This window comes from Salvelinus alpinus, chromosome 10 (genome assembly GCF_045679555.1).
Source record: "Salvelinus alpinus chromosome 10, SLU_Salpinus.1, whole genome shotgun sequence".
NCBI lineage: Eukaryota > Metazoa > Chordata > Actinopteri > Salmoniformes > Salmonidae > Salvelinus > Salvelinus alpinus.
In genome coordinates this window covers 63,924,617-63,951,676 of record NC_092095.1, presented here as the reverse complement: position 1 = coordinate 63,951,676, position 27,060 = coordinate 63,924,617, and the positions used below count along the sequence as shown (strand labels likewise).

The following is a 27,060-nucleotide window of genomic DNA, read 5'->3' as shown; positions in this document are numbered from 1 at the left end:
AGCAGGAGGGTTAAAGGGAGGTTGCATGAGTTTGTTTTAACAGTATAGACATTAAGGTGTTATTTGTTTTGTCTTTGAACACACACACCTCATTCCCCCACTGGGAGGTAATACCGAATATTGCAAATTCTAAGGGTTATGACTGGGTTCCTTCTTGTCAATTGTTTCTATGAAGTTGCCTTTTAAATTGCTCTGCCATTATTATTGTATGCGGTATTATTGGTTGGGTTACCCCTGTGCTGTGACGTGTTTAATATGGCATCTTATCCTTTCTCTCCACTGGCTACCTAGCAAACAGGCTACCCTCTCTTCTGCTGATCTTTTTCCTGGTGTGGTACTCTCTCATACTCTTTTCCTTTCGGCAGGTATAATACCTGCCTGGCGCCAAATGAACATCTTTACCTCTAATCAATACGTTTATCGGCGAACAACAATGAAAGGAAAGGTAAAAAGTAATTTAAAAAGAGCTTCCTGGTGCAAAAATTATACAGAAAATATTTGTTCAAGTGCCAGCGTCTATAAAATGAGGAAGTCAATGAGCTAATGGTCTTCCAATCTTGTCAACCACTAATCACATTTAATGACTGCACAATAATCCAAATGACAAAAGCAATGCACCCCCCAACAACAAAAAATACACATTTTATTTATGGGGTAGAAAAATAGTCATCTACTGCAGTGCATTTATCATGACATTGGTCACCATTTAAACCAATGCAAATAGTCCCAACGTATAGTTCCAGAAATGTTGAATTTATACAAATACTTCTTTACCAATTAAATTATGTCTACAAAAGGAAAGCATTGGGGTCATCAACTGTCCACGTTAGGGTTGCATTGGGGTCAGCATCAACTGTCCATGTTAGGGTTGTGTTGGGGTCAGCATCAACTGTCCACGTTGGGGTCAGCATCAACTGTCCATGTTAGGGTTGTGTTGGGGTCAGCATCAACTGTCCACGTTAGGGTTGTGTTGGGGTCAGCATCAACTGTCCATGTTAGGGTTGCGTTGGGGTCAGCATCAACTGTCCACGTTGGGGTTGTGTTGGGGTCAGCATCAACTGTCCACGTTAGGGTTGCGTTGGGGTCAGCAGCGACTGTCTACTGGGTCCAGAGAGAAGATGGTGCCCTCCAGGGTTAGTCCCATATTGAACCCCTCCTTCAGAGAGAGACACACACACACAGGTCAGTGATCCAACCAGAGACTACAGAAGTCTAGAGCAGTGTGTCCTATATAACAATGAGCAATGCTGTAATTACAGGGCAGTATCCTAGACATAATCTCAATTGAGATTCTCAGGAAACCTTGCTTTCTAATTCAGGTCTACACTTAATCTGTTTTGACAAAAGCAAAATGATGGCTAATTGATAGGAAATGAGCAGGACTAGCACCAGCAGGCTGGGAGCAAACATGGTATGCTACAATCATAATGTACTTTGACAGTTGGCCTCTATGTACATAATTGATTTATGAGTGATGCAAACATTCAAATAGAGGCAGACCTCAGTGAAAATGTGAATGCATGTTTAATGGAAAAAAAAGATGTGATGGATATTGTGAAGCATACACATAGGTGAGAGTAAACTAACCGTCGCTGACGCTGCACAGTGAAGAGAGAGAATAAGATTATATACTGTAGGTTACAATCTATAGTTAGATGAACTAACTGTAGGTCATAATCTTGTTAGATTATAAACTCAGCAAAAAAATAAATGTCCTCACGGTCAACTGCATTTATTTTCAGCAAACTTGACGTGTGTAAAATGTTTGTTTGAACATAAGATTCAACAACAGACAAACTGAACGAGTTCCACAGACATATGACTAACAAATGGAATAATGTGTCCCTGAACGGGTCAAAATCAAGTCAGTCAGTATCTGGTGTGGCCGCCAGCTGCATTAAGTACTGCAGTGCATCTCCTCCTCTTGGACTGCACCAGATTTGCCAGTTCTTGCTGTGAGATGTTACCCCACTCTTCCACCAAGGCACCTGCAAGTTTCCGGACATTTCTGTGGGGGGGGGGGGGGGCTCACCCTCCAATCCAACAGGTCCCAGACGTGCTCAATGGGATTGAGATCTGGGCTCTTCGCTGGCCATGGCAGAACACTGACATTACTGTCTTGCAGGAAATCAGCCATACTGCTCGTTCTGTGCGTGGTGGCATTGTCATGCTGGAGGGTCATGTCAGGATGAGCCTGCAGGAAGGGTACCACATGAGGGAGGAGGATGTCTTCTCTAACGCACAGCGTTGAGATTGCCTGCAATGACAGGCTCAGTCCGATGATGCTGTGACACACAGCCCCAGACCATGACAGACCCTCCACCTCCAAATTGATCCCGTGCCAGAGTACAGGCCTCGTGTAATGCTCATTCCTTCGACGATAAACGCAAATCCGACCATCACCCCTGGTGAGACAAAACCGCGACTCGTCAGTGAAGAGCACTTTTTGCCAGTACTGTCATGTCCAGTGACGGTGGGTTTGTGCCGGTGATGTCTGGTGAGGACCTGCCTTACATCAGGCCTACAAGCCCTGTCCAGCCTCTCTCAGCCCATTGCGGACAGTCTGAGCACTGATGGAGGGATTGTGCATTCCTGGTGTAACTCGGGCAGTTGTTGCCATCCTGTAGCTGTCCCGCAGGTGTGATGTTCGGATGTACCGCTCCTGTGCAGGTGTTGTAACATGTGGTGTTTTCGGAGTCAGTAGAAAGGTCTCTTTAGTGTCCTAAGTTTTCATAACTGACCTTAATTGCCTACCGCCTGTAAGCAGTTAGTGTCTTAACGACCGTCCCACAGGTGCATGTTCATTAATTGTTTATGGTTCATTGAACAAGCATGGGAAACAGTGTTTAAACCCTTTACAATGAAGATCTGTGAAGTTATTTGTATTTTTACAAATGATCTTTGAAAGACAAGGTCTTGAAAAAAGGACGTTTCTTTTTTTGCTGAGTTTATACTTAATATATGTAAAATATTTACTCAGACCATGTAAACAATATACGGCATTACAATAATGACAAGATTAACATTCAACTCTTATAAGACGGGTCCAGTATAAACTCTAGAAAGGCTGTGTCCCATTCTAAAAGGCAGAATCCATGTCGATTGGAACGCAGCCAAAGCATACAGTATTTTACCATTGATAAACATCTAATCAGCATAATGGTAGAGCGTTGCTATATTTGTTTAGAGGCAATGCTATTACTTACACCAATGACTGAGCACATAATGCCTGTGTAATATGCCCCTTATTAACGTAAATATATGAGCATTACAAAGACTCGCTCTAGAAACACTGCTGTTCCTACAGTTGAATGTACACACCTGCATTTCATCCAGTTTAGATTGGACGTCAGGAGGAAAGGATGTGTTGCAGAGGAACGGGTCAAAAGGCTCCGCCCCCAAAATATCTGTTCCTGTTGGAGGGGAGAGATGGAAGGATGAGGGACCGAGGGAAAATACACAGCAGAGAGAGGGAAGACAGGAGTTGAATCAGCATACTGTATGTGTGCAATTGTTAATTTAACAACTTGTATTAGTCTTTATGCAATTGCATACAACAGTTTATCAATCAATTTCATTACGACATAATGTAAAAAGGAGCATAGTGCGGCAGAGTAGTCACCTCTCTCTTTCAGGAAAACATGTGGAGGAGGTGGAGGAGGGGAAAAGGAGGGAGGAGGAGGGGAGGACCCATTGATGGCAGGTTTCCTTGCCATAGGAGACCCTGAGGAGAATGGAACCATGTCGAAAACGTCCGTCGGGGGACGCCTGGATATGGTGCTCCATGCCTGAGGGGGGAAAACAACCAAATACAAAGCTGTTGAATGGCAGCTGGATGTCATACTAAGGCTACAGTCATAAAACCAAACACACACACCCTCATAATACACTGTCTAAAATAAGGGCGCTTCTGTGATTCTATATGACGTGAACCATAGAACCTTTTTGCTTCTCTTCTAGCAGTGTATTAAGGAAAAGCGAGAGAGAGCGGTAGCTATTTACTCGCGGTCGAGGTAAGCAGCACCCATAATGCTGCGGTAGCCTGGGCTGGGCAGGTTTACTGGGTGGAGGGGTTAGTAGACCAGCGGAGATACTGGAGTCTGGAGAGCTGGCTGGGGTTAGAGCCACAGAGGACATCTCTAGAAAGGAAAGGGCGTTCAGGCTGACACTGTCATCCCAGAACATAGACGAGGGACTCGGCAGCATGTGGGCCTCGCTAGAAGAGTTCAAGTGTAGAAGCTGAGGAGAAATCAGCCAGAGAAAGAAGAAACAGGTAGCGATTTGTTATCACTGATGTCAGGAAGTAAGATAAGGTGTTGTTACGGCAGACATTTCTAGGGATTAGTGTGAGACAAACTGTTAGATTAGTAGCTAGGTTACCGGTGAGCCTTGACAATCTGCCATGTGATCCTCTAGATCTTGAAGTCGTTCTTTCAACTTGGAATTTTCAGTTTCCAGTTCCAGAATCTAAAGTCAACAAACACAAGCCAAGATCATAATCTAAGAGGTCCCATTTTGTTAGGCCTTTTTCATGCTCTAGGCATGTCAGGATGTGGCACTACATTCCCCATGATTAAATAGTGCACTAGAGAGTTCTGATCAACATTAGTCCACTGTAGAAGGAACGCAGACTTACTCTTTTCTGCAGACTGCCGATCTGTTTCCTCATCTCCACGTCTTTTCCGCCAGACTCCAGAAACTTCCTGTACGCCAGGTCAAATGCTCGACCAATGCTGACGGTGATCTCCTCTGCCTGCAATCCAGGGCATCATGGGTATCCTCAAACATCTAGTGAAAGTACCCTTTGACATGTTGCACATATATGATGTTGTACACATGTTTCAGGGACCTTTTCTGCTCTTGACCGCTATTTTCAGAACTACTTGCTTAAAAATAAAACCTCTAACACCTCTTTAAACCTGAAACAACTAGTTAGGATGAATTCAATAATGCTACTAAACCACCGTGACCTCATACTATGGACTAACGTCTGGTAAATTGACATCTAAGATTCATATAAGGTTATTATAACCTCTAAAGAATCCATATAAAAACACATGAAATACACAAACACTAAATTAAACTTTTTTCCCCTTACACATTTTTCACTGTCGAACACATAACAGATGTGTTTTTTGGTCTCTGGCTCTGTGCAGATGAAGGTGAATATCCTCTTGTCCGTTTTGTCGTCCGCGCAGAAGGATATCCTATGAAGCTGACAGTTGTGCTGTACATCCTATAATGAATGAAGATAAATGAGCTTCATCTAATTCTACTCATAAAAAAAGAATATTAAGACAGACCGCTTTAGTAAGGGCTGACTGCTTGGTGAGTTTATTCTTCACAAAAGACCCAATGAATCTGGTCTATTATGAGGCCCTCACAGTGAACTTACTCTGGTCTTGGGGTCTAATAATTTCACTCCGTAGATGGATACCTGCAGCTCCACCTTCGGTGTTTTGTGTCCCTCTGATTTCTTGATATGCCTTTGGAACTGCAGGATTGAAACGTCAAATCCAAATCTAATTTTATTGGTCACATACACGTGTTTAGCAGATGTTATTGGTCACATACACGTGTTTAGCAGATGTTATTGGTCACATACACGTGTTTAGCAGATGTTATTGGTCACATACACGTGTTTAGTAGATGTTATTGCGAGTGTAGCGCTGTAGTGCCTCTAGTTCCGACAGTGCAGTAAATATCTAACAATTTCACAACATATACCCAATACACACAAATCTAAGTAAAGGAATGGAATCAAGAATATTTAAATATATGGACGAGCAATGTCAGAGCGGCATCGGCTAAGATACAGTAGAATAGTATAGAATGCAGTACATACATATAGGATGAGTAATGCAAGATATGTAAACCATTATTAAATGAAAGGGACATTATTAAAGTGACTAGTGTTCCATTTATTAAAGTGGCCAATGATTTCAAGTCTGGATGTAGGCAGCAGCCTCTGTGCTAGTGATGGCTATTTAACAGTCTGATGGCCTTGAGATACAGTAGAAGCTGTTTTTTTAATCTCTCGGTGCCCGCTTTGATGCACCTGTACTGACCTCGCCTTCTGGATGATAGCGGGGTGAACAGGTAGTGGCTTGGATGGTACGTTATGAAATTGACAAATCTAAGGTACTATAAAATCAATTGTTTGAGTACTGGGGGAAATCCTTAAGAGCATACCTTCAGCTTTCTCACTGCTACCCTTATGACATCTGTGCCTTTAGGTTGGTCAACCTCTGTTACGCCAAGGAACTGCAACAGGATAAAACGGCACATCATTTTCAGTCCAGTAGATGGTGCTATTCACCTCTGTGAGCTCAACGCAGGCGGAAGTGGAATTAGAAGATCCTACCTTGACATTGTACGCCATGTGATTCTTGGCCAAAGCCTCAGGGGATGTCATTCCTCCAGATTTATCTGAAACAAAGAAATGAAGGTTAACACCGTACATACATGTATTGAAATTTGATACAGAAAAAATATATATTTATGTTTTAAAACATGTATACAATTCTTTGCCATCCAAGCCTTAAACAGATACAGGATTAGAACTGGTCTGACCCGGGTTCTTCTTCCCCAGGAAGTGTATATAAGCATCTATCAGCTAAGCTACATAATTAGATAAAGTGATGGTACAACAAACAAATTATATAAAAAAAGGTAACATTGACAATTAAACATTTGCTGTGATTATGTTCATCTTGATTAATGCGACAAGAGCAGGAACTAGTGTCTTGTATCAGGAGTTATCTACATTCCATCAACTATTAGGCCTGTGCATAACCACAGCCATTTTTAGCATTGGCATTAGACCAGTGGCCCCACTGAGTTGAGTTCCCACATCAAAGGCTACTGCTCCACATGTGCTCAAGCCTTCCTTCACATTTCATACAGAACCATGGGGATTACTGAAAGGTCACAGAGAGAGAATACAGATTTTACCTCCATGTAGAGGGATACATCAGGTAGTATTAGTGTAACCTCCATGTAGAGGGATACATCAGGAAGTATTAGTGTAACCTCCATAGACAGATACATCAGGTAGTATTAGTGTAACCTCCATAGACAGATACATCAGGTAGTATTAGCGTAACCTCCATAGACAGATACATCAGGAAGTATTAGTGTAACCTCCATGTAGAGGGATACATCAGGTAGTATTAGTGTAACCTCCACAGACAGATACATCAGGTAGTATTAGTGTAAACGCCATATAGGAGGTCAGGTAGTATTAGTGTAATCTCCATATAGGGACACATCAGGTAGTATTAGTGTAACTCCATATAGAGGTCAGGTAGTATTAGAGTAATCTCCATATAGGAGGTCGGGTAGTATTAGTGTAACCTCCATATAGAGGTCAGGTAATATTAGTGTAACATCCATAGAGGTCAGATAGTATTAGTGTAACCTCCATATAGAGGTCAGATAGTATTAGTGTAACCTCCATATAGAGGTCAGGTAGTATTAGTGTAACCTCCATACATGAGGTCGGGTAGTATTAGTGTAACCTCCATACAGGAGGTCAGGTAATATTAGTGTAAATTCCATATAGAGGGATACATCAGGTAGTATTGGTGTGACCTCCATATAGTGACAACTCAATATTATGAAGGTGTTCTTAATGTTTTGTACTCAATGTAAATGAACACATCAGGTAGTATTAGCGTAAGAAACCCATGCAGTCAGGTGGAAATGTGCTCGTTTTGCCTACTGTAGACACACTGGCACTGAATGTGCTGTAAGTTGATCTGTAATATTAATGTAAATGAATATAACAGGGAAGCAAGAGAGTGGTGTTTGTGGTTCAGATAAAGAAAATGCATTTTGGTTTTATTCTGGTAGGAAAGCACACAGCCTCATTTTATTCCAACTCTTTCTCACTTTGACGGTGATAATATACACTAACTGCAAGGTATGGATGGATTGAACAGCCACACCTAATGAATAGTTCTCATGAAAATACTATATATTGTTCATTCACCTTGATTAATCACATTCAGTGCCAATGTGTCTCCACAGTTTACAACCAACAGGAAAGGCTATAAAGACGCAGTGTCTCAAATGCGACCGTATGCCCTATACAGTGCACTCTCTTTGACCAGGGCCTATACAGTGCACTCTCTTTGACCAGGGCCTATACAGTGCACTCTCTTTGACCAGGGCCTATACAGTGCACTCTCTTTGACCAGGGCCTATACAGTGCACTCTCTTTGACCAGGGCCTATACAGTGCACTCTCTTTGACCAGGGCCTATACAGTGCACTCTCTTTGACCAGGGCCTATACAGTGCACTCTCTTTGACCAGGGCCCATAGGGGCCCATTTGGAGACCCTCTCTGCATCAGATGGTCTCCATGTAAATATGTCTCTGAGATAGGAGACATCACAAATGACAAAATTAACAATAAAATAAATAAAAATTGTGTACTTGAAACGGGACTTGGGAGAGTAACAATGTGTCTCCTAACTAATCCTGGAAATACTGTCAACACAACAGGGGTGAGTTCTAGGTGGATTAACGGGTAGAGGCTGCTTTAAGATCCAGTACACACACACTATTATGGATGTTTAAAAGTAGTAGCAGGAAAGTGTGTGGGTATTTGTAGAGTGGGGTTGACGCAACAGAATAGAATGTGCCGCACAGCATCCTAATGAAATATTCAGACCACCAAACCCAGCTACTGCTGCGACTGCTAAGTGAGAGACTCTGGGCAGACGTTGGTGGTGAGGTAAAGACCGTGAAGCATCGGAGGCCAGAGGCGGCGCATATGCACGCATATTAGGAAAGTCACTAGTCTAGTAAAACATCAGCTCAGAGACACCTGTATCAGCCCACTGACAGATGTAACCAGCCATGTCTAGAGTTTTTGCAGCTTAGAGAGCTCAAGCGAGAGATTGTGTCTAGACTCGACAGTTCATTCAGATTCTGTATTATGGAATTCTGATTATAGAATTCCAAACACGTCATGCGTCTGTCTACATTTAAAATGTGTCCACATTGTGTCCGTTCCCGCACTATATTCAAAATCAAGTATGCATTCTACAAACGGTAGAATAGGCTAAATATGATAACGCCACAACAGCTGTTGGCAGCAGCTAACTACTGTAGCTAGCCAGCAAGCTAACAAGAAACGCTAAAGGGACTGCAAACGAGTTCGCATAACTCTAGCCAAATATTTTTCTAAATATTAGCTAATTGGATACCATTTGAAGCCAGCAAACAGGTTCCCTACATGCTAGGAACATATTTCCTCCAACGTTATAATGAAACGGTGCCTCAGTCCCAAAACACACGTTTTCTGGAGACTTGTGGTAGGAGTGCTGATGACGTCGCCCACGCCATGCGTTTCAGTAGCCTGATTGCGTCCAGACTGAGGAGAAATCTGCACACAATGCATTCCTGACCACCTCCTGAAGTGGTCAGACAGATCTGAACACAATCTGACGACAAAGCCACTATTGTGCGTCTAGATCCGTCTTCGTATTATGATAGCAGAAGTCGCATGTAAGTGTAAAGTGTAGACACGACTAGAGAGACAGAAAGAGACACTAATGAAGATGAGAATTGAGACATTTGTTCATCAGGAATTAAATTGAGTAGGTACAAATTGCCTTTACATGATGTTCTGTAAGTAACACATATATTCCATAAAGAACTACAACATGAAATGTCTCTACCCACTGGACACAGACCTCATTTCAATGTCAAAGTTTGATTTACTTTTACAGTTTACAGTTGGTTCAGTTGTCAACTAACATGAAATAAAAAATAAAAAAAAATCCCTTACATTGATTTATTTTTATCAATCCAGTTTTCCACTGATTCAACGTCCTCACATTAAATGTGATTAAAAACGACGTGGAAACAACGTTGATTCAACCAGGTCTGGCCCAGTGGGTAAGTACTTGAGGTCAACATGCTTTCAAAAGACTGTGCCGTTTGTGTACAAGAAACATGGTGTTATTTCAAATGCACTCAATGAATACAGTGAGCTGTTACCGTTTCTCCTGTTGAAAGCCCAGTTCATACTGCAGTAGCTTCTATGGTGGTACTGAGACCGGGGCTCTGCAGTGGATCAGGAGCCTGGAGGGAGAAAACACAACAAAGTCAAGGTCAAGGACATTGAACGACTGACTGAGGGGCTGTGGGTTAGGGGGTGGCTGGGAAAAGAGAGATCAGCGCCCCAAATGGCACCCTATTCAGTGCACTACTGTTGGCCACAGCCTTACGGCACGTGGTCAAAAGCAGTACACCACATCGGGAATAGGTCGCTACTTGAGACACACTCAGAGAGAGACATCCATCTGTATTGGCTTGTCTTGGCTAACTGGTGCAGTGAGAGATCAATGTGAAGCTAAATGACTGGAGACCGGAGCTAGAATGACGTTTGGTCTGGTGTTGGGTAAAGGAGACAGGAGCTAGATTGAGGTTTGGTATGGTGTTGGGAGGTAAAGGAAATATGGGTTGGAGACAGAGGACAGGACTATTGTGAACTTCATTCACATGGATGCACCTAGTGGAAACCACACACACACAGAATAATAGATGCAATGCATTTCTGCTTCTACCAATGTTCAGCCTTTAGGATGCATTCCTCTATACGATTATCCCTGATCCAACCAGTCAAGCCATGCTAAGCTTTAGCCAGCGCTCGACTTAAACAGTCATGCCTTAAACCCAGTCATCCCACAGAAAAACAACACTATCCCTTTGTTAACACAATTGCAAAAATAAACATGTTGCCTTGAGTAACACTAGTGAACAGTCTGCTTGTGAATGTAGCATATTCCATATCGCCAGACCAGTTCATTTCAGTTCAAACGATTAGGTCAGAGGTTTCTATCATTTTTCATGATTTCACTTCCCTATATGACAAGTGCATGAGATGTAAACTAGTGAGGCTTGGTGGTGACTCAGCTGAACGGTCTCTCACACCATGGACGTTTCCATCAAAGTTACCAAAGATATAACCAAGGCCACTATCATGTTTAGTATAACCTTTACGTGGAAAATCCCTATATCAGCCATAAACTCTTGTGTAACTGGAATGTCTTCCTATATTCCTCACCAACTACAGCTTCTTAGCCTGATGGAGCTAGACGGCTAGAAGGCTGACATGCTGCAAGTAGTTTGAGTTCTCAACGTACTGCCACGTTCCTCACCTCTTTACTAAGATCTTAGGACGGAGACTTCTGAGAGCTGTGGATACAGGTACAAATGTAGGATCTTTATTTGAGCCAATTTGCTATAGCTGGAAAATAATGCCGCAGCAACATGAAATGTGAATTATAATTAATGCACAATTTTCTAGGGGTTGATACATTTTGTGTAAGGGAAAGATCATGTCTGAAATGTCCAAGTGGAAATGACAAACTCCAGAAGACTTTTTTAACCTCAAATACACAAGTTGAAAATATGCTACAATGCAGGAAAGTTGTCCTGCAACAGGGTGATCAAATGAACATCCTACATCTGTATGCAGTGGAAACTTTCATAGTTTATATGGTTTCTCCTCCATCTTCTTAGACAGAGAAAAGTCTTTCCTCCCTGAAACTAAAACTGTCGCCAACCTCTGAAATGACCTCAATCTTTTATTTAAATTACACTTTAAAAAATGTCATGGCACAGATAGACGGGCTTAACTACGTCTAATATATGTGTTATATTAGCTTTGTATAAGCAGCTTTGTTTTGGTCTTGTTGGGACATAATCTAACAGGGTCTGAGATGAAGAATTAAGGGCAACACAGTCGGACTCAAAATCACAACATGGACTTAAGCTCCGCAGGCTAGAATCAATGCATGGTCTAACAACGGACACAAAGGAGACAAAATATTGATTTTGAAAAAGAATCGTGATGGCTAAAGAACATACCTTGTCATAGGGTCAAGGGTCAGTTATTGTAATTTCATTCAATGGGTGACATCGTCACAGTTCATTGTTCTTGGTGAGACTACACCTCATGTAAAAAATGAATACACTGGCTGTAGCCAAGACATGTCATATTGTAGATATTCTTGTCATGAAAAACATGTACAGAAGTTTAAAAAATACACTTATTGCAGATTGAGTGTATTGTACACTGTAAGCAATTCAGTTAAGGGCCACGGGAAGAAATGAATGCATCATCATTACACGCATACAAAGAGGCAACCTCAGAAATCATTGTCATCAATTCAATAACATGTCAGTCATACACTGACAATCCAACACCATATAAACCCATAAAGGATCCATTAAAATGGACTTCCATCATGCACTTCCATTGACAAGTGTCTCAAAGTAATATTATCCATCCTCTCAAAGCCTTAGAGAGTGAACGACTTTCAATTTACATGCTGGTTTTATCAAGAAATAATACTTTAATGTGGCACATGGACTATAATGGAAGTGTAATTAGATTTCCATGGATGCATGGTAACACCAGATACATCTAAATTGAAAATACTACAGACAGGAAGCCATTTTAAAAAGTTACGAGAAAAAAAAAAGGATGGGGGAAAAAAAGGGGGAAAAAAGTGTGACTTCTTCCTTCAGGAACCAATCTTATTAAAAGTGTCTTCCATTATAGGGATCCATGGATCAGATCTCCACGCTGCACAGGGAATTTACATTTGGGGGAACGTGTTTTGGTGGGAGCTGAGTTAGGTCTGTCCTCACTCAGAATAAAACAGGGCCAGGATGATTGAGGCCATCACTGCTTATGGCTGTCACATAGCAACCATTACAGTCAAAGACATCGGTTGGTTCTCTCAAATACTTTTCACCTATTTGTTAGTCATGAAGAAAATGTTCTCACATAGGCAAGTATCCTAAATTCCACTGGGGTCAAATGTATATTTAGTCTCCCATTGACATCAATGCATGACTAAGTGAAAATTCAGCTTAAGTGGAAGTTAGGATTTAGCCTCTGTCTACTCAAATGATGATCCAGACACTTCCTGGAAACTAATGTGTGACCTAGGAAGACAACAACAGTGTGTCCATCAGGGACCCATTCCAACTAATGAAGGCTTTTAGATTCATAGCTACTCCCAGAGAGGAGGTACTCAGATCCCCCTTAAAGGGGCAAACTGCAATTGAAACAATAACAAAGCAGGTACCCCACCACTGTTTCGGTAAAAATGCTGAGGGATAAGGCTGGAAACTGCAGACTGCCCCTTTTAACTAACCTATTTTACTGTGCTCATTTATTAGCCAGATTAGAATAGCATTCATACTAATTACTGCGTCTCAAACGGAATCCTATTCCTTATATAGTGCACTACTATTGACCAGAGCCCTATGGGACACAACCTTACTTTAGTCATGCGGAAATTCCAAATCCGATTGGCAGTTTCAAGTGCCGGGTGCGAAGCGGCGAGGAAGGTGTTTCAAACACTATGGCCTGTTTTCTTTTCTCTTCTCCTTTCTGATAGGTGATGTGGCAATGGTTGTCATGGGTTGGAGGGGGAAGTGTAGTTCTTTGTTTTGGGGTGGCCTGTGCCTTTATGCTATGTGAAGTTGAGCAATGTGAAGTTGATTTGAGGCCATGACTGATGTCTGCCACTCTCAAAGTTCTTGAGCTAGTCGTTCCGTTGCTTTGTAGAGAAGTGTGTGTGTGTGTGTGTGTGTGTGTGTGTGTGTGTGTGTGTGTGAGAGACGACAAGACAAAGCACTCTAGTATAATGAGGCAGGTCTATAAATCTCACTGAGTGATTCCCGGTGAACCGTTTAAGGCTTAAACCCTTTTTAATAATTTCACTCTAATCTTCATGGCTGTTTTTGCATGATAAGGACTTTTGCCCACGGAATGCCAGACCGAGACATTCATAATGTGACCATATTTTCCTGTCAAGCATTGATTTCCTAGGGGAGGTGGTTCTCTCAGAGGCTGAGAAAATACAAGCCCTCGAGGGCAAGGACAGACTAAACTAAGTTTAAAACTGTGGTCCTGCTTTTTACTTCCAGTAGATAAGAAAAAGAGAGAAAGAAAGAAAGAAAGAGAAGGAGAGAAAAAAGAAAGAAAGAGAACTTTGCAAGTTCAGTGAGAAACATTTGTCAAAGCCGAAGATGGCACTGTTAAGAATGAGTACTTATTTTTCTAACCAAGGGAGAACATATCCCAGCTATACCATTACTATAAGACATACTCAGCTCCTTGACCTTGCTATTAATGTAGCACATACTGTACCGGATTGCAATTAAATAAAGACCTATATGTCGAATCTGAAATTTGAGCCTGTTTGCTGAAGCAGGAAAAAAATTCCTGCAGCAAGAGGAAATGTGAATAATTACGTGGATTATAATTAATGGACATTTTTGTAGGGGTTGATACATTTAAAGTCTGAAATTTAAAAGTGGAAATTACAAACTTTAGAAGCCTTTTTAAACCTCAAATAAACTGCTAGTTTTAAATGTCATGCATTGGAGCAAAGTTCTCCTTGAAAAGGGTGATCAAATTACGATCCTACATCTGTAGCACATACTGCGCTGTGACCAATCAGGGAACATGACAGGACTAAATAATGCTCACTAACTGACACACTCAGCAGAGCTCCATTTGGAACAACAATAGTGTGTTACCTGTCCTTTACACATGCAAGACATTTTCATGTAGAAGAACAGGAGTGGTCCTGTACCTTTATGAAATGTTCAGGGAACATGTTGTGACGAGAGGAAGATGAATGTACCTTCTTGATTTGGATTTGTGTGTCTGGAACCCACTAGTAGTGTCCGTCAATCATCTATCCTCCCCTCTGACTCATCAGGTCCCTCTCTCCTGTTGAGAGAAAAACAGAGGAAGTATTGATCATCATCCCCATCATGATTATAAAGGATCTTCTCATGGTAACCATACATTATTATAATATGACATCTCTTTATAGCATAAAATATTGGAAGATTATGACTACAAATTGGAAGAACATTTTTATATTGGACATGCTAGGATCTAATCATTTGCATCTATATTGCTCCACGGATTGAAACATGAAGCATAATAGGTTATGCAATATTGGTATATACAGTAGTGTATCATAGTATACTATGGAGTATAAAGCCCCCTGACAGCCATTGTCACGTTGTTTCTATAACCATTACTAATGGAGTAATAGTATTTTCTCCATTTCTATCTCAGGGCAAATAACAACCATGAAATCCCAGCTGAGATTTGTCTCCTGGAACATTTTCCTTCCATTAGAATATAATGTGCATCACCACAGCAACCTGACAGCCCACAATACAACAATAAATGGCTTAACTCTTTCCCCTTATAGATAGATATTCAACCAATGAACATACAGAACTTGAAACTGGAGGGAGAAAGACAGAAAATTAGGGAAATATGAGAGAGCGGGGGAGAGAGAGGAGAGAGAGCGAGCGAGATACAGAGGGTCGGGGGAGAGAGAGGGTCTGGGGAGAGGACGAGGTTGAGGGAAGCGGCTATAGGGACATATATGGCGCGTCTCCCATTTCAAAGAAAACTCTCAGAAGCATTTAACAAATGCACAATGTCCCTTAGGAGACATCTCAGTAATGTGAAAACAGGGCTGGTGTTCATATCAGCTTCTGACAGGAGACTTGACAGTTATTTGCATGACAAGCTTAAAAGAGGAAAACAGGGAGTAGGCTTCTCCTGACATACCCATCATTTAGCTTGTGTGTGATGGAAGATACAGCTATGAGAAATGTCTAATGTATACATTCTAATACTCTTAATGGAGCGTATGGTTTTTAAGGCAGTGAGAAATGATGTGTGTGTCCATTCGATCAATGAGGCAGCAATGCAAGTTAACAGGGCTGCACTGTGGAGAGAGAAATTACTGGCTCCATCTTCGTTTCTTCTTTATGTGTATTCTGCAGCACATTCTACATGGGAGGAATCTGATCCAGAAACCTGTTGTCCTGGAGCACATTCTACATGGGAGGAATCTGATCCAGAACCCTGTTGTCCTGGAGCACATTCTACATGGGAGGGAATCTGATCCAGAAACCTGTTGTTCTCGTTAAGCATTATGTCTCTGTTGATGTTGTTTAAAAGTATGAATCACTCAGTCGAATGAATATGATTTAATAGAACAGCAGTGTGTGTAAGTGTGTCTGCGTAAGTGTGGCTGTGTGTATGGGTTGGATGTGTAGTGAGAGTGGAAATAGTCTATAAGGTGCAGGTCTGTGCAGGCAGACAGCTAGTGTTATCTGTTCAGCAGTCTGATGGCCTGGTGGTAGAAGCTGTCGTATCGGAGCCTGTTGGTTCATCCACTCTACCCTCACACTCCAACATGGACCAGAACACTCCAGGCCCTGTGAATACCTGTATTGGTTTACCTGTGCTGCATCTCTGAAAACAACAGCTCAGCACAGAGGACATTGGAGATCTAATTTTTCCAATTGAGACATCCCCTATCCCTGTTAAGACTCTGATCTGCAGTCCTCTGTCTGGAGTAGATAAGTCTGTGCCATCCCCCAAAGCCCTCGCTGTGGCCAGTACCATGTAACCTACCCAGCCAGGCCCTCTCCCTGTACCCAGTCAACCCCCTCAGGGGACCCCTGGAAACACACCCAGCCAGGCCCTCTCCCTGTACCCAGCCAACCCCCTCAGGGGACCCCTGGAAACACACCCAGCCAGACCCACTCCCTGTACCCAGTCAACCCCCTCAGGGGACCCCTGGAAACACACCCAGCCAGACCCACTCCCTGTACCCAGTCAACCCCCTCAGGGGACCCCTAGAAACACACCCAGCCAGACCCACTCCCTGTACCCAGTCAACCCCCTCAGGGGACCCCTAGAAACACACCCAGCCAGACCCACTCCCTGTACCCAGTCAACCCCCTCAGGGGACCCCTGGAAACACACCCAGCCAGACCCTCTCTTTGCACCTTCTAAAACACAAGTCTCTAATTTAAAATGACAAAACTGTCTACTTCTTGACAGATTAATGGTTCTGGACAAAAATCCCTTTTAATAAATGTAATTGGATGGTGCAAGTCAGAGAAAATCTTTAGGTACACTTCTGTATGAAAAATAGTTTTTTGCCTGAGCCATTCTAGACATAACTGATCGATTACCCATGTCACCTGATGACAGTCAAGATAAGTTGAAGCAGAGACTTTAAGGGAACAAATCCCGCTTTAAAATACCTAACATTGAACCTGCAGGCAGAGTATTTACAGACTGACAGGAAAAGAGACTAGTTGTTTATTTTACAGAGTGGGTAAGGAATATGAGTTTACCCCCTGGTACAGTCTTAACTTCATGTCCACACCCCAGCTCAACCCTAAACCTAGCTTCATGTCCACACCCCAGCTCAACCCTAAACCTCAACTTTCCTCAATTATCCCTTACTCTTACAATGATGATTCATAAGCCACCTTAAACATTGACAAGTAAGCTATTCAAAACAGGATTTATGATCATGTCTAGAGTGTTGGAAAGAGTGTCTGGATTTGTAGAGATTGACCTATATATCCACTGTTAAGCACTGTTAATAACACTGTAATATAAAACCCTCTCTAAGCAGTCGGGGGGGGGGGGTTGGGGGCGACACCAAACAATTAAAATAATGTTTCTCGCCTTTGTTTACAAATGTAGGTCAATTATCTTGACGGATGGTGTTTGGCCAGTTATACTGGAATATAAAGTACTTGTATTGTATGTAGACTATTTAGGGGGATTCTATTACAGGTGTATTATGCAAACTAATATTTCCTCATTAATATTCAATTCGGATATAAGCATTGAGGAGACCAATCAATATGCCAGACGTATCATACCGGTCTTGTCTAGATGAACAATAAAAAGGACTCTACAGTAAGGTAGCACTGTGAGGGGGAAACTAGGGCTATATATAGCTCTGTATTTCCCCACACAATAGATGTATATTTTCCTTATAAGTGAACTGTAAGAAACTGTAGCTTCACCAGGTCATTTATCTCTGTGCCTACATAACACAGCGTTGGTTGCTTCCTTGGTCTTCTCCAGCAACAATACATTTCCTTAACACATTTACCACAGAGATGACAGCTTTATTATGCTATCATATCTCAGTAATGCAGTACCTTCCCGCTCCAGCCGAATATCCATCACGCATAAACTCACCACTCTGGTCAGAGAGAGGACAGGAAAATACAAACAATTCAAAAGTAGGAGCGAGAGAGAATCCCTTATTGGCCTGTACGTATGCCACAAGGACTCATGTTTCAGTTATACTGTAGTGTATAACTGCAGTAGGAACACGACAGAAACCCATTGAGTGGGAAGGGCTGTAACATTGAGCTCCTAATGGATGCCAAGGCTTTGACCATAGCCCTATTCCAGCCCCTGCTATCTAGCTCCTGCAAACACCAAGCTCAACTAAGCCTGTTACCACGACAAGCACACAGCAGATTCCATACACAAGGCTTCCACTGGCCTGAACAGTCACACATTCCAAATCCAACAATGCCTTAGAACCCTGTGGATTCCGCGCTGGAATACATTGACAGACTGACGGACAACAGCCAACGAGATCAAAAGAGAGGGGCTCTGTTTGAGCAGTGTTCTGTGTTCTTTGTTGGACATACTGTACCTCATGTAGTCGACATGCACTGAAAACACACACACTATTTCAATCAACCCATCTGAATATAGAGTCGATGGTAAAGTTAGTATGGGACAGTGGATGTCATGTTCATTTAGTGAAAAACAGCAGCAAATAGCCTACAAGAAGTGATGACTAACTATGTGTTCACGTTTTTCTGCCAATCGATGTGATTTTGTTTCACGCAATCTGTCTGTACATGTGGTGTAAATCTCTGACTGGGCAAATAAGTGGAGGTGGTATAGCTATCTGTATGTTCATCTATCACTGATCAGAAACATTTAGCATGCAATAATGTAGCCTAAATCAAGCGTAGGCCTATTATTTTGCTCGATAGCGTAAAGGCAACTCCAAAAGCCTGCAGAGGTTGTGAAATATGAACCTGAGATTCACATACTTTTGAAAATATAGATTGCTATTATTTACTAATCGGATCACAAAAGAATGGGCTTGCCTCGGGCTCTGTTTCGAAATATCCCTTTTTTATATGACAGCAGTTACACACGTTGCTGTGACGGAAGTTGTGGGGGAAAAATATTAGTATTTTATTCTGTTATATTTCATTATATTCTTACTATAAAATATATGCGTGTTGACTGTGATCCGGTCGGTGTGTCTTGTCTATTTAATGAACAAAATAATAACTATTGATTTCTTTCATTTGGATGTAACAAACTCAAAATATGCCATTCTACTGTTATGAAAATAAATGTTATTAGTCTTATGTTTCTTAGGACCTGCCTAAACTAAATCCATCATGAATTTGTTTTCATGGTGTATACAGTATTCAATGGATTTATTAAAATAGATGCCCGCCCACCCACATCTGCACACCACTACCACCACCAGCACCACACCAGAGGTATTAAAAGGTATACACGCAGGCAAGAATGTGGTGAAAATGGGCCTGTTTGTAAGATATTCATATAAACCTTGCCCAATTTTTTTTTTATAGACAAAATACCATAAATCCTATGTGAAAGCAGTATATGAGACTACTAAATCATTGTGAAACATTACCAAGCCACAGATATCCATTAACTGGATCAAAGCACACAGACAGACCATGATAAGATGGATTTTATACCCTGCTGTAGACAGGCATATGGGATTTTGGTGAAAATCAGACCCAAGTCCCATTTCTGTCAGCCCCCAGAAATCCCTTCCTGTTTCTCCAACGCGAAAGGAAATTGAGCAACACGCACACCGCCCAGTCTAAAACAAGCATTGTAATTGCTGAGATACTGATCTGGTGTATCACGTAATGTCCTATTTTATTAACAGATCTAATCATTCATTAATACAAATACAGCACTGTGAAGTCATTTGATCTATTTTAGACCTGTCCATACCTCAACATTACCCTGGTCTGTGTCCACACACTGCCAAGCTATGGCTATTGAAGTACACCCTCAGTGTTTTTCTGTGAAGCAGTGGTCCCCACCCAGTGTTGCAAACAGAGGTCTGGGTGAGGTGGGTGCTGGGAGATACACTATATACTCAAAAGTATGTGGACACCCCTTCAAATGAGTGGATTTGGCTATTTCAGATAATTGTGAAGTGGAAACGTCTCGGAGTAACAACGGCTCAGACGCAAAGTGGTAGGCCACAGAAGCTCACAGAACAGGACCGGCGAGTGCTGAAGTGCTTAGTGTGTAAAAATCGTCTGTCCTCGGTTGCAACACTCACTACCGAGTTTTAAACTGCCTCTGGAAGCAACGTCAGCACACAAACTGTTCGTCGGGAGCTTCATGAAATGGGTTTCCATGGTGGAGCAGCCGCGCACACAAGCCTAAGATCACCATGCACAATGCCAAGCATCAGCTGGAGTGGTGTAACGCTCGCCGCCATTGGACTATGGAGCAGTGGAAATGTGTTCTCTGGAGTGATGAATCACGCTTCATCATCTGGCAGTTCTGGGTTTGGACAAATCTGGGTTTGGCCGATGCCAGAAGAACACTACCTGCCCCAATACATAGTGCCAACTGTAAAGTTTGGTGGATGAGGAAGAACAATGGTCTGGGGCTGTTTTTCATGGTTCGGGCTAGGCTCCTTAGTTCCAGTGAAGGGAAATCTTAACGCTACAACATACAATGACATTCCAGATGATTCTGTGCTTTGTTCCAACAGTTTGGTGAAGGCCCTTTCCTGTTTCAGCATGACAATGCCCCCGTGCACAAAGTGAGGTCCATTCAGAAATGGTTTGTCGAGATCGGTGTGGAAGAATTTCACTGGCCTGTACAGAGCCCTGACCTCTACTTAATTGGAACGCCGACTGCGAGCCAGGCCTAATTGCCCAACACCAGTGTCCGACCTCACTAATGCTGTTGTGGCTAAATGGAAGCAATTCCCCGCAGCAATGTTCCAACATCAAGTGGAAAACCTTCCCATAAGAGTGGAGGCTGTTATAGCAGCAAAGGGGGGAACCATCTCCATATTAATGCCCACGATTTTAGAATGAGATGTTCGACGAGCAGGTGTCCACATACTTCTGGTCATGTAGCGTCATAAGGGGAATGTGACCCTAAAGTCATAAGACTGAGAACACTCCTGGCCCATCTCATTCTTCAGTGAGAAGAACACATTGAACTGACCCTAGATCAGTTTTCTCTACCCAGATCCCAACCTTAAGCCCTCCTCGCTCCTCAGGCAGAGGGCAATCCAATCAGAGCACTCTGGTCTAAGGTCAGCTTTTTCCCAATCATTAAAGTTCAACATTCCTAGGTCATCATATGTGCTTCAAAGAGAAGTTGCACTCTAATGAATGGGTCTTGGATCAGAGCCCCCTCTGCCAAGATCCTACATTAAACCACTGGGGGCTAAACTTAAATATAGCCTGTACCTGGAGAACTACTGCAACACCGGATGAAACACATTGTACTTCAGACTCCCAAGTACTATGTCTGGCCCCTTAGAGTTCCATTTTACAACACTAGTACATCATATTCACATGACTCAGCTCAAGGGTGAACTTATTTTGTTCCTCTTCCCTGAGTGTCCTAGAGAAGTGATCCATAGTGCTCTGCCATCCATCTTGCTGGCCATATCTCCATTTGAAGTACCTCATTACTTTTCTTCAGCATTTGATGCAGGGGTAGAGTGTGTATCAAAGAAAGAGTAGGTATTCATCATGATACGGTAGAAACTAGAGTAATATTAGTCTGGTTAGGATAATCTTGATACGGTAGAAGCTAGAAGAAAAACAGTCTGGTTAGAATGATATGAGTCAAAGGAGGGCAGGATTTGGGGTTTCAGGCTTCTCCACTCAAACAATATGGCTGACCTGTTTAGAAGAAAAGCCAATTGGATTACAGCAAAGTGGAACCACAGACTCAATACGCTCACTAACAAAACAATTACAACTGTTCTTCACAACAATATAAAACAAGACTGAAGTAGCCAGTTTAATGTTCTAACAGATTTATCTCTCTTTCACCGTTTCCATTTCATTTGTTTTATCTGCTTACTTTGGGACACGGTATTTTTTAGCCAACTCTACGCAAATAAATGGTTATTTAAATCATTAATCTGTGCGTGTCATAGGAAGGACACCTGCCAAACCAAAGCAATGAGGTGATTCATGTGCTTCTGTCTCAGGAAAGAATTATGACTGAGCAGTGTACAGGGACTCACTATACCATGAGGATGAATTAGATCATTACACTGGTGACTGGAAACAACCAATATTAAAGAGCTAATTTCTCCTTCATTTGGTTGTTTAATGTGAAGTGTGTTGCAATTTAAAATGCACTTCAAATAAAGATTTGATTCAACTCATTCTCTTGATTTGATTGATTAAGGATAGAGTAGTAGAACAATAGTATTGTGCTCATACCTCATTGACAACTATGGTCGAGTGAGAGAAAGCAACATTAGTCACCATTATAAACTGAGTGGTTCGAGCCCTGAATGCTGATTGGCTGACAGCCGTGGTATATCAGACTGTATACCACGGGTATGTCAAAACATTTATTTTTACTGCTCTAATTACGTTGGTAATCAGTTTATAATAGCAATAAGGCACCTCGGGGGTTTATGGTATATGGCCAATTTACCACGGCTAAGGGCTGTATCCAGGCACTCCGCGTTGCATCATGAAAAGAGCAGCCCTTGGTCATGGTATATTATCCATATACCACATCCTCTCGTGCATTATTGCTTAATTACTGCATGTTAGTTCCTCCGATATTAAACACTGATATATAGCTCATCTTTTATGATCAATACAATGTTTATGTATCAAAAGTATGCGTAAGAAAACACAGACGGGCTGAACACCCTATACACACGCTACATACACAGCTCCTCATTATGTATTGCATAAATGTTACACTTCTGACTTCTGGAGCACAGCAGTCTATATACTGTCTCCCAGACAGTGAAATATGTGCATGACAGTGAAATTAGCCCACTGTGGAATTCAAATCTAATTCAAAGCACTCCCTGGGAAACCCAACATAGTGGCATAAGCTAATTGGAAAACGACATCCAGTTCCATTCATGCATGGATGGTGAACAAGTCTAAACAGTCCTTGTATTTCCCTAAAGGAGGGTCAATGTGGAGCCACAGTGTTCTGGGGAGTCATTCAATCAAATCGCTGCAGAGTTTCTGTCTTTATTTACAGAATTCGTTTTTAAAGGCAATGAACTTTGAGCCTGGAGGAACTTTTTTGTGTACTTTAAAAAAAGTTTATTAGATTTGTTTTGAACTTTGATTTCATTTGATTCCTTTAACTTTAAATAACTGTTTAAACTGACCATTTTCCCAAAAAAACTTGCAGCAGTCTCCATAATGAATGAGTGAAGGCAGTTGAGGCGTTTTTAATGAGATGCTGCCGCCATTAAATTAAGTCAATTTCAAATGAGAAATGTCCCATTTTGAGCTGCTCGTTATTTTAATCAATAAAGCTTTCCAATCAAGTGGAAAATGGAGATGAATAAATGTCTATAATTTATATGCAGAAGCATAATTCTCTCCAGACTCTAGAAAGAGAGCCAATCACATAGAAATAGAATCTATAGATCCTATTTCTATGGCCAGTCACAAATCGTTCTATATGAGCATAGAACTAAATATTAGAACTTGAGTATGGAGTCTGAATTAACAGCGCTGTGTGATGTCAATCTTTTTTTTACTTCAAAATGATCAAACAAATCCCTCAGAGATATAGGTACTGCTGACTAACACGAGCCACATCTTTCCAATCAGGAAAAAACAGATTCAAGCACAGAGAAATAGGCCTTCATGACCAAACAGTCTCAATACAAACTGATCTGATTCCATTTTCTCTGGGCTGAGTGACAAAATACGTTTCAGTGAGAAAGTCGTTTAATACGGGTGCTCATATTGGCTGCCTGCCAGACACCATCACTCTTTTACTATCATTCATTTCAGGACGAGTCTCTCACCAGTCGATATGACCAATTAATTAGCCTAAGCATCTTCATTATAGAGCATTGATCGCCAAACTGTACCCACGGCCGGTAATTAATATCAGTTTATGAAATAACACTTAATCAAGCTCAGCAAATTAAACCGCTATCCTTCTAATGAGAATGCCAAAACTACAGTATAGTAAAACCCTCAACAGCCTGCAAGTCCAGACAATATAATGGAGCTATGTGGTGTATTGCACCGACAAAAACAGCATCCATTTACTGTTCTATGAAGTTCACCTTAATATGGAAGAAATGAATGCTGTTACATAAAAGTATAGAACCATAACTAGCCAGTAGGTATTACTATGGATTCTAGTTGCAACTTCTTCACAGGGTGCTTAAGCTTCCTCCTGCTTTGAGAATCAATGTGTTCTGACAGCTGAGTAGGGTGCTGCTGTCAGATAGACAGAATTGTGTGATGCTTCTTCTCCTAGAGAGCAGCAGGTAGATCCAGCAGCATCAGAAACCCCACAGGAAGTAGGAAGGGGCCTCAGGAAAAAGGTCACTACAACTACAACGATGCCTGTAAATGCCTGTTTGTAGAGGGGAGGTGGATTGACGTCTCCGTGGTCAGGACAGACCACGAAGCAAACGAGTGGTTTCATTTGACAGTGAGGCGCTAACCAAGCAGCATGGGATTACCCTGGCCACCGCTTCAGGTTCACTTGAGCCTTAGAGTACTGCTAATGATTATAAAGAGAGGAGAAACAGGGATCCAGCAGCAGGTGCCATCCTCAGCACAAGACAAAGCAGAGCACTGATTCCATGTGACAGCGAGGTACTAACAGTAGCAGCATACAATATCTGTAAATAAATGTAAATAAATGTAGTGTTCGACTCCAGTGCTTGTCTGAGTTCTGCTGGTATCAATAACTCCTTGTAGCCTAATTGTCTGATCAATTGGCCATAGAGCCAGCCCACTCAACTAAGTTTATTCTGAACCCGTCGCTGATTAAAAAGGTCAAAACTAGACTTAGCCACTGTAACGGATGTGAAATGGCTATCTAGTTAGCGGTGGTGCGCGCTAATAGCCTTTCAATCGGTGACGTCACTTGCTCTGAGACCTTGAAGTAGTGGTTCCCCTTGCCCTGCAAGGTCCGCGGCTTTTGTGGAGCGATGGGTAACGATGCTTCGTGGGTGTCAGTTGTGTATGTGTGCAGAGGGTCCCTGGTTCGCGCCCGGGGCGAGGGGACGGACTAAAGTTATACTGTTACACCACCATGCCTCTACATCTGCACTACTTGCTGTTTAGGGTTTTAGGCTAGGTTTCTGTATAAGCACTGCTGATGTAAAAAGGGCTTTATAAATACATTTGATTGATTGATTGATAAACAAGTGTGGTCCATGTGGGCTCTAGCAAAGCAGTCCTGGCATCAACAAAGTGAAATTCGGCAGCTTCAGAGAGGGGAGCATTTAACGTGGTTGGGTTTGAAATGGGAGAAGCAGCACTCTGTCTATTAGTGTGTATAGAGTGCAGGACTGTTGCAGATATCAGCTATAACAGCATGGTGCTGCAAAGCTCCATGTCTAAAGCAGTGGAACTCTTCATTATCATTTCCTCTTTCTGCATTTTTCCTGCTGGCTGTTTTAACTTCTGCTATAAAGCCTTGTCCTTGGGGTTAAAGAGAACATTCTCATTGGGTGAATACAGTTAAAGGAACCTCTTCTAATTCAAGTTCTTGCCTCAAGCAGAACTTGTATCATCACTGGCCAGCTCTGCTTCAGTCAAACAATGGGGAAGAGAGACATACTTCAAATACAACCTTTTGCTCTATTAAAATGTCGTGCAATACAATAACCCACAGTGACCTAGAATGGCCAGTGTGCTGCACATTACAAACCTTGCTAAAAGGAAGATGCTCCCTTAGAAATACATTAAGGTCTGTAAAAAACAACCTGTATTCAACATAGCCTATAGCTATTAAAACTTTACATAGTAGTTTACATTAATTGCTCGCCCGTTCTACAAATTAACCCCCCTTTTCACTACAACGTTGTTTCTTTTAACTCTCTCTGTTAACTCATTTGTAAATACTGAGTTTAAAAAAAAAAAAATTAAGGACGTGTGTAGCTCTTCTAAAAATGTGTGTCAAATCAGTCATGAAAAATCGCTTTAACGACACCTGCCATAGTTGGACAAAGGAAAACAAAAACGCAATGTAGCCTATTCCAGCAGAATCCATTCAGCAATAAATCCCGGCATCACAAAAACAGTGAGTATATTAACGCAGCGCTGTCAAAAACAGCAGACATTGTGTTCAGTCTAATCGAACCAACAATTCAATGAAACAAAATTTCCATCGCCTATAACTAACGATGTTAACTCATAGGAAAACCTAAAAGTCTGCACAAAAAGTAGCATATGCATTCCCCCTTTTCCAAATAGGCTACAGAGAAAAAGCAAGAGAAAACATTAACCCACCGAATGAAGTGAAAGATTCCTTGTTTTGTAAGGTCTCCTTGTCGCCCAGCGCTCTCTCGTTCATGCACGGCTCTGTTCCGTCTCTCTTCACAAACCCGGGCAGCGCGCACAGCTTCTTGAAAAGTTTAGTGACGTCAACCCAAGTATTTAAAAAGCCGCTATTCCGCTGCAATTTAACAGACTGCCATTTAAATTGACCACGTACATAACATTATATCATGAAAAAATCGTGTGGGATTAAAACTGAAACTGATCATATCCTTTGATATTAGAAGATTATCTATTGTAGTCAAATATCTCTTTCTCTGGCAAAAAATAACTTTTGTGATCTCAAAACCATGGGAAGACTTCTAGCCTTTCGAAATAACTTGAGACAGAATAGTAGATTACAGCATTGCACAGCCCCAGCAGAGAAACAGTTGATATTATTGTTTATCATGGGCAGTGGCGACCCGTCATTCAGGGCAGGTGCAGCCCCGTCTGTTTTATGCCCCACCTCTTTAGCTAAAACAATATATATTTTTTTTTTTGTTGTCGCCTGTTTTACATGTTATTTTGGCATTAATACTAGTCACATATCAGTTTACAAACAATGTAAAACAAACATGGTCTCTTTTTTGCTTTCTTGAG

At 41.8% G+C, this 27,060-nt stretch overlaps 1 protein-coding gene across 5 annotated transcripts; it reads right to left on the bottom strand.

Moving 5' to 3' along the window:
• Positions 1 to 10: 10 nt before the first annotated feature.
• Positions 11 to 26,844, bottom strand: gulp1b (GULP PTB domain containing engulfment adaptor 1b). 5 transcript variants are annotated; one of them, XM_071330420.1, is made up of 14 exons: positions 26,431 to 26,844; positions 14,685 to 14,773; positions 10,012 to 10,095; positions 6,365 to 6,429; positions 6,193 to 6,264; positions 5,396 to 5,494; positions 5,099 to 5,236; positions 4,637 to 4,753; positions 4,381 to 4,467; positions 4,003 to 4,239; positions 3,623 to 3,788; positions 3,322 to 3,413; positions 1,588 to 1,598; positions 11 to 1,156 (listed from the first exon to the last, which is right to left on the bottom strand). In XM_071330420.1, the coding sequence occupies exons 3-14, from the start codon at positions 10,037 to 10,039 to the stop codon at positions 1,135 to 1,137; spliced, it is 1,134 nt and encodes a 377-aa protein (XP_071186521.1). In that variant the 5' UTR covers positions 10,040 to 10,095; positions 14,685 to 14,773; positions 26,431 to 26,844; the 3' UTR covers positions 11 to 1,134. The 5 variants fall into 5 exon arrangements, with proteins under 5 accessions (XP_071186521.1, XP_071186519.1, XP_071186518.1 ...); XM_071330418.1 differs by lacking the exon at positions 1,588 to 1,598 and having other exon boundaries at positions 14,634 to 14,773; positions 26,431 to 26,843; XM_071330417.1 differs by lacking the exon at positions 1,588 to 1,598 and having other exon boundaries at positions 26,431 to 26,842.
• Positions 26,845 to 27,060: the final 216 nt, after the last annotated feature.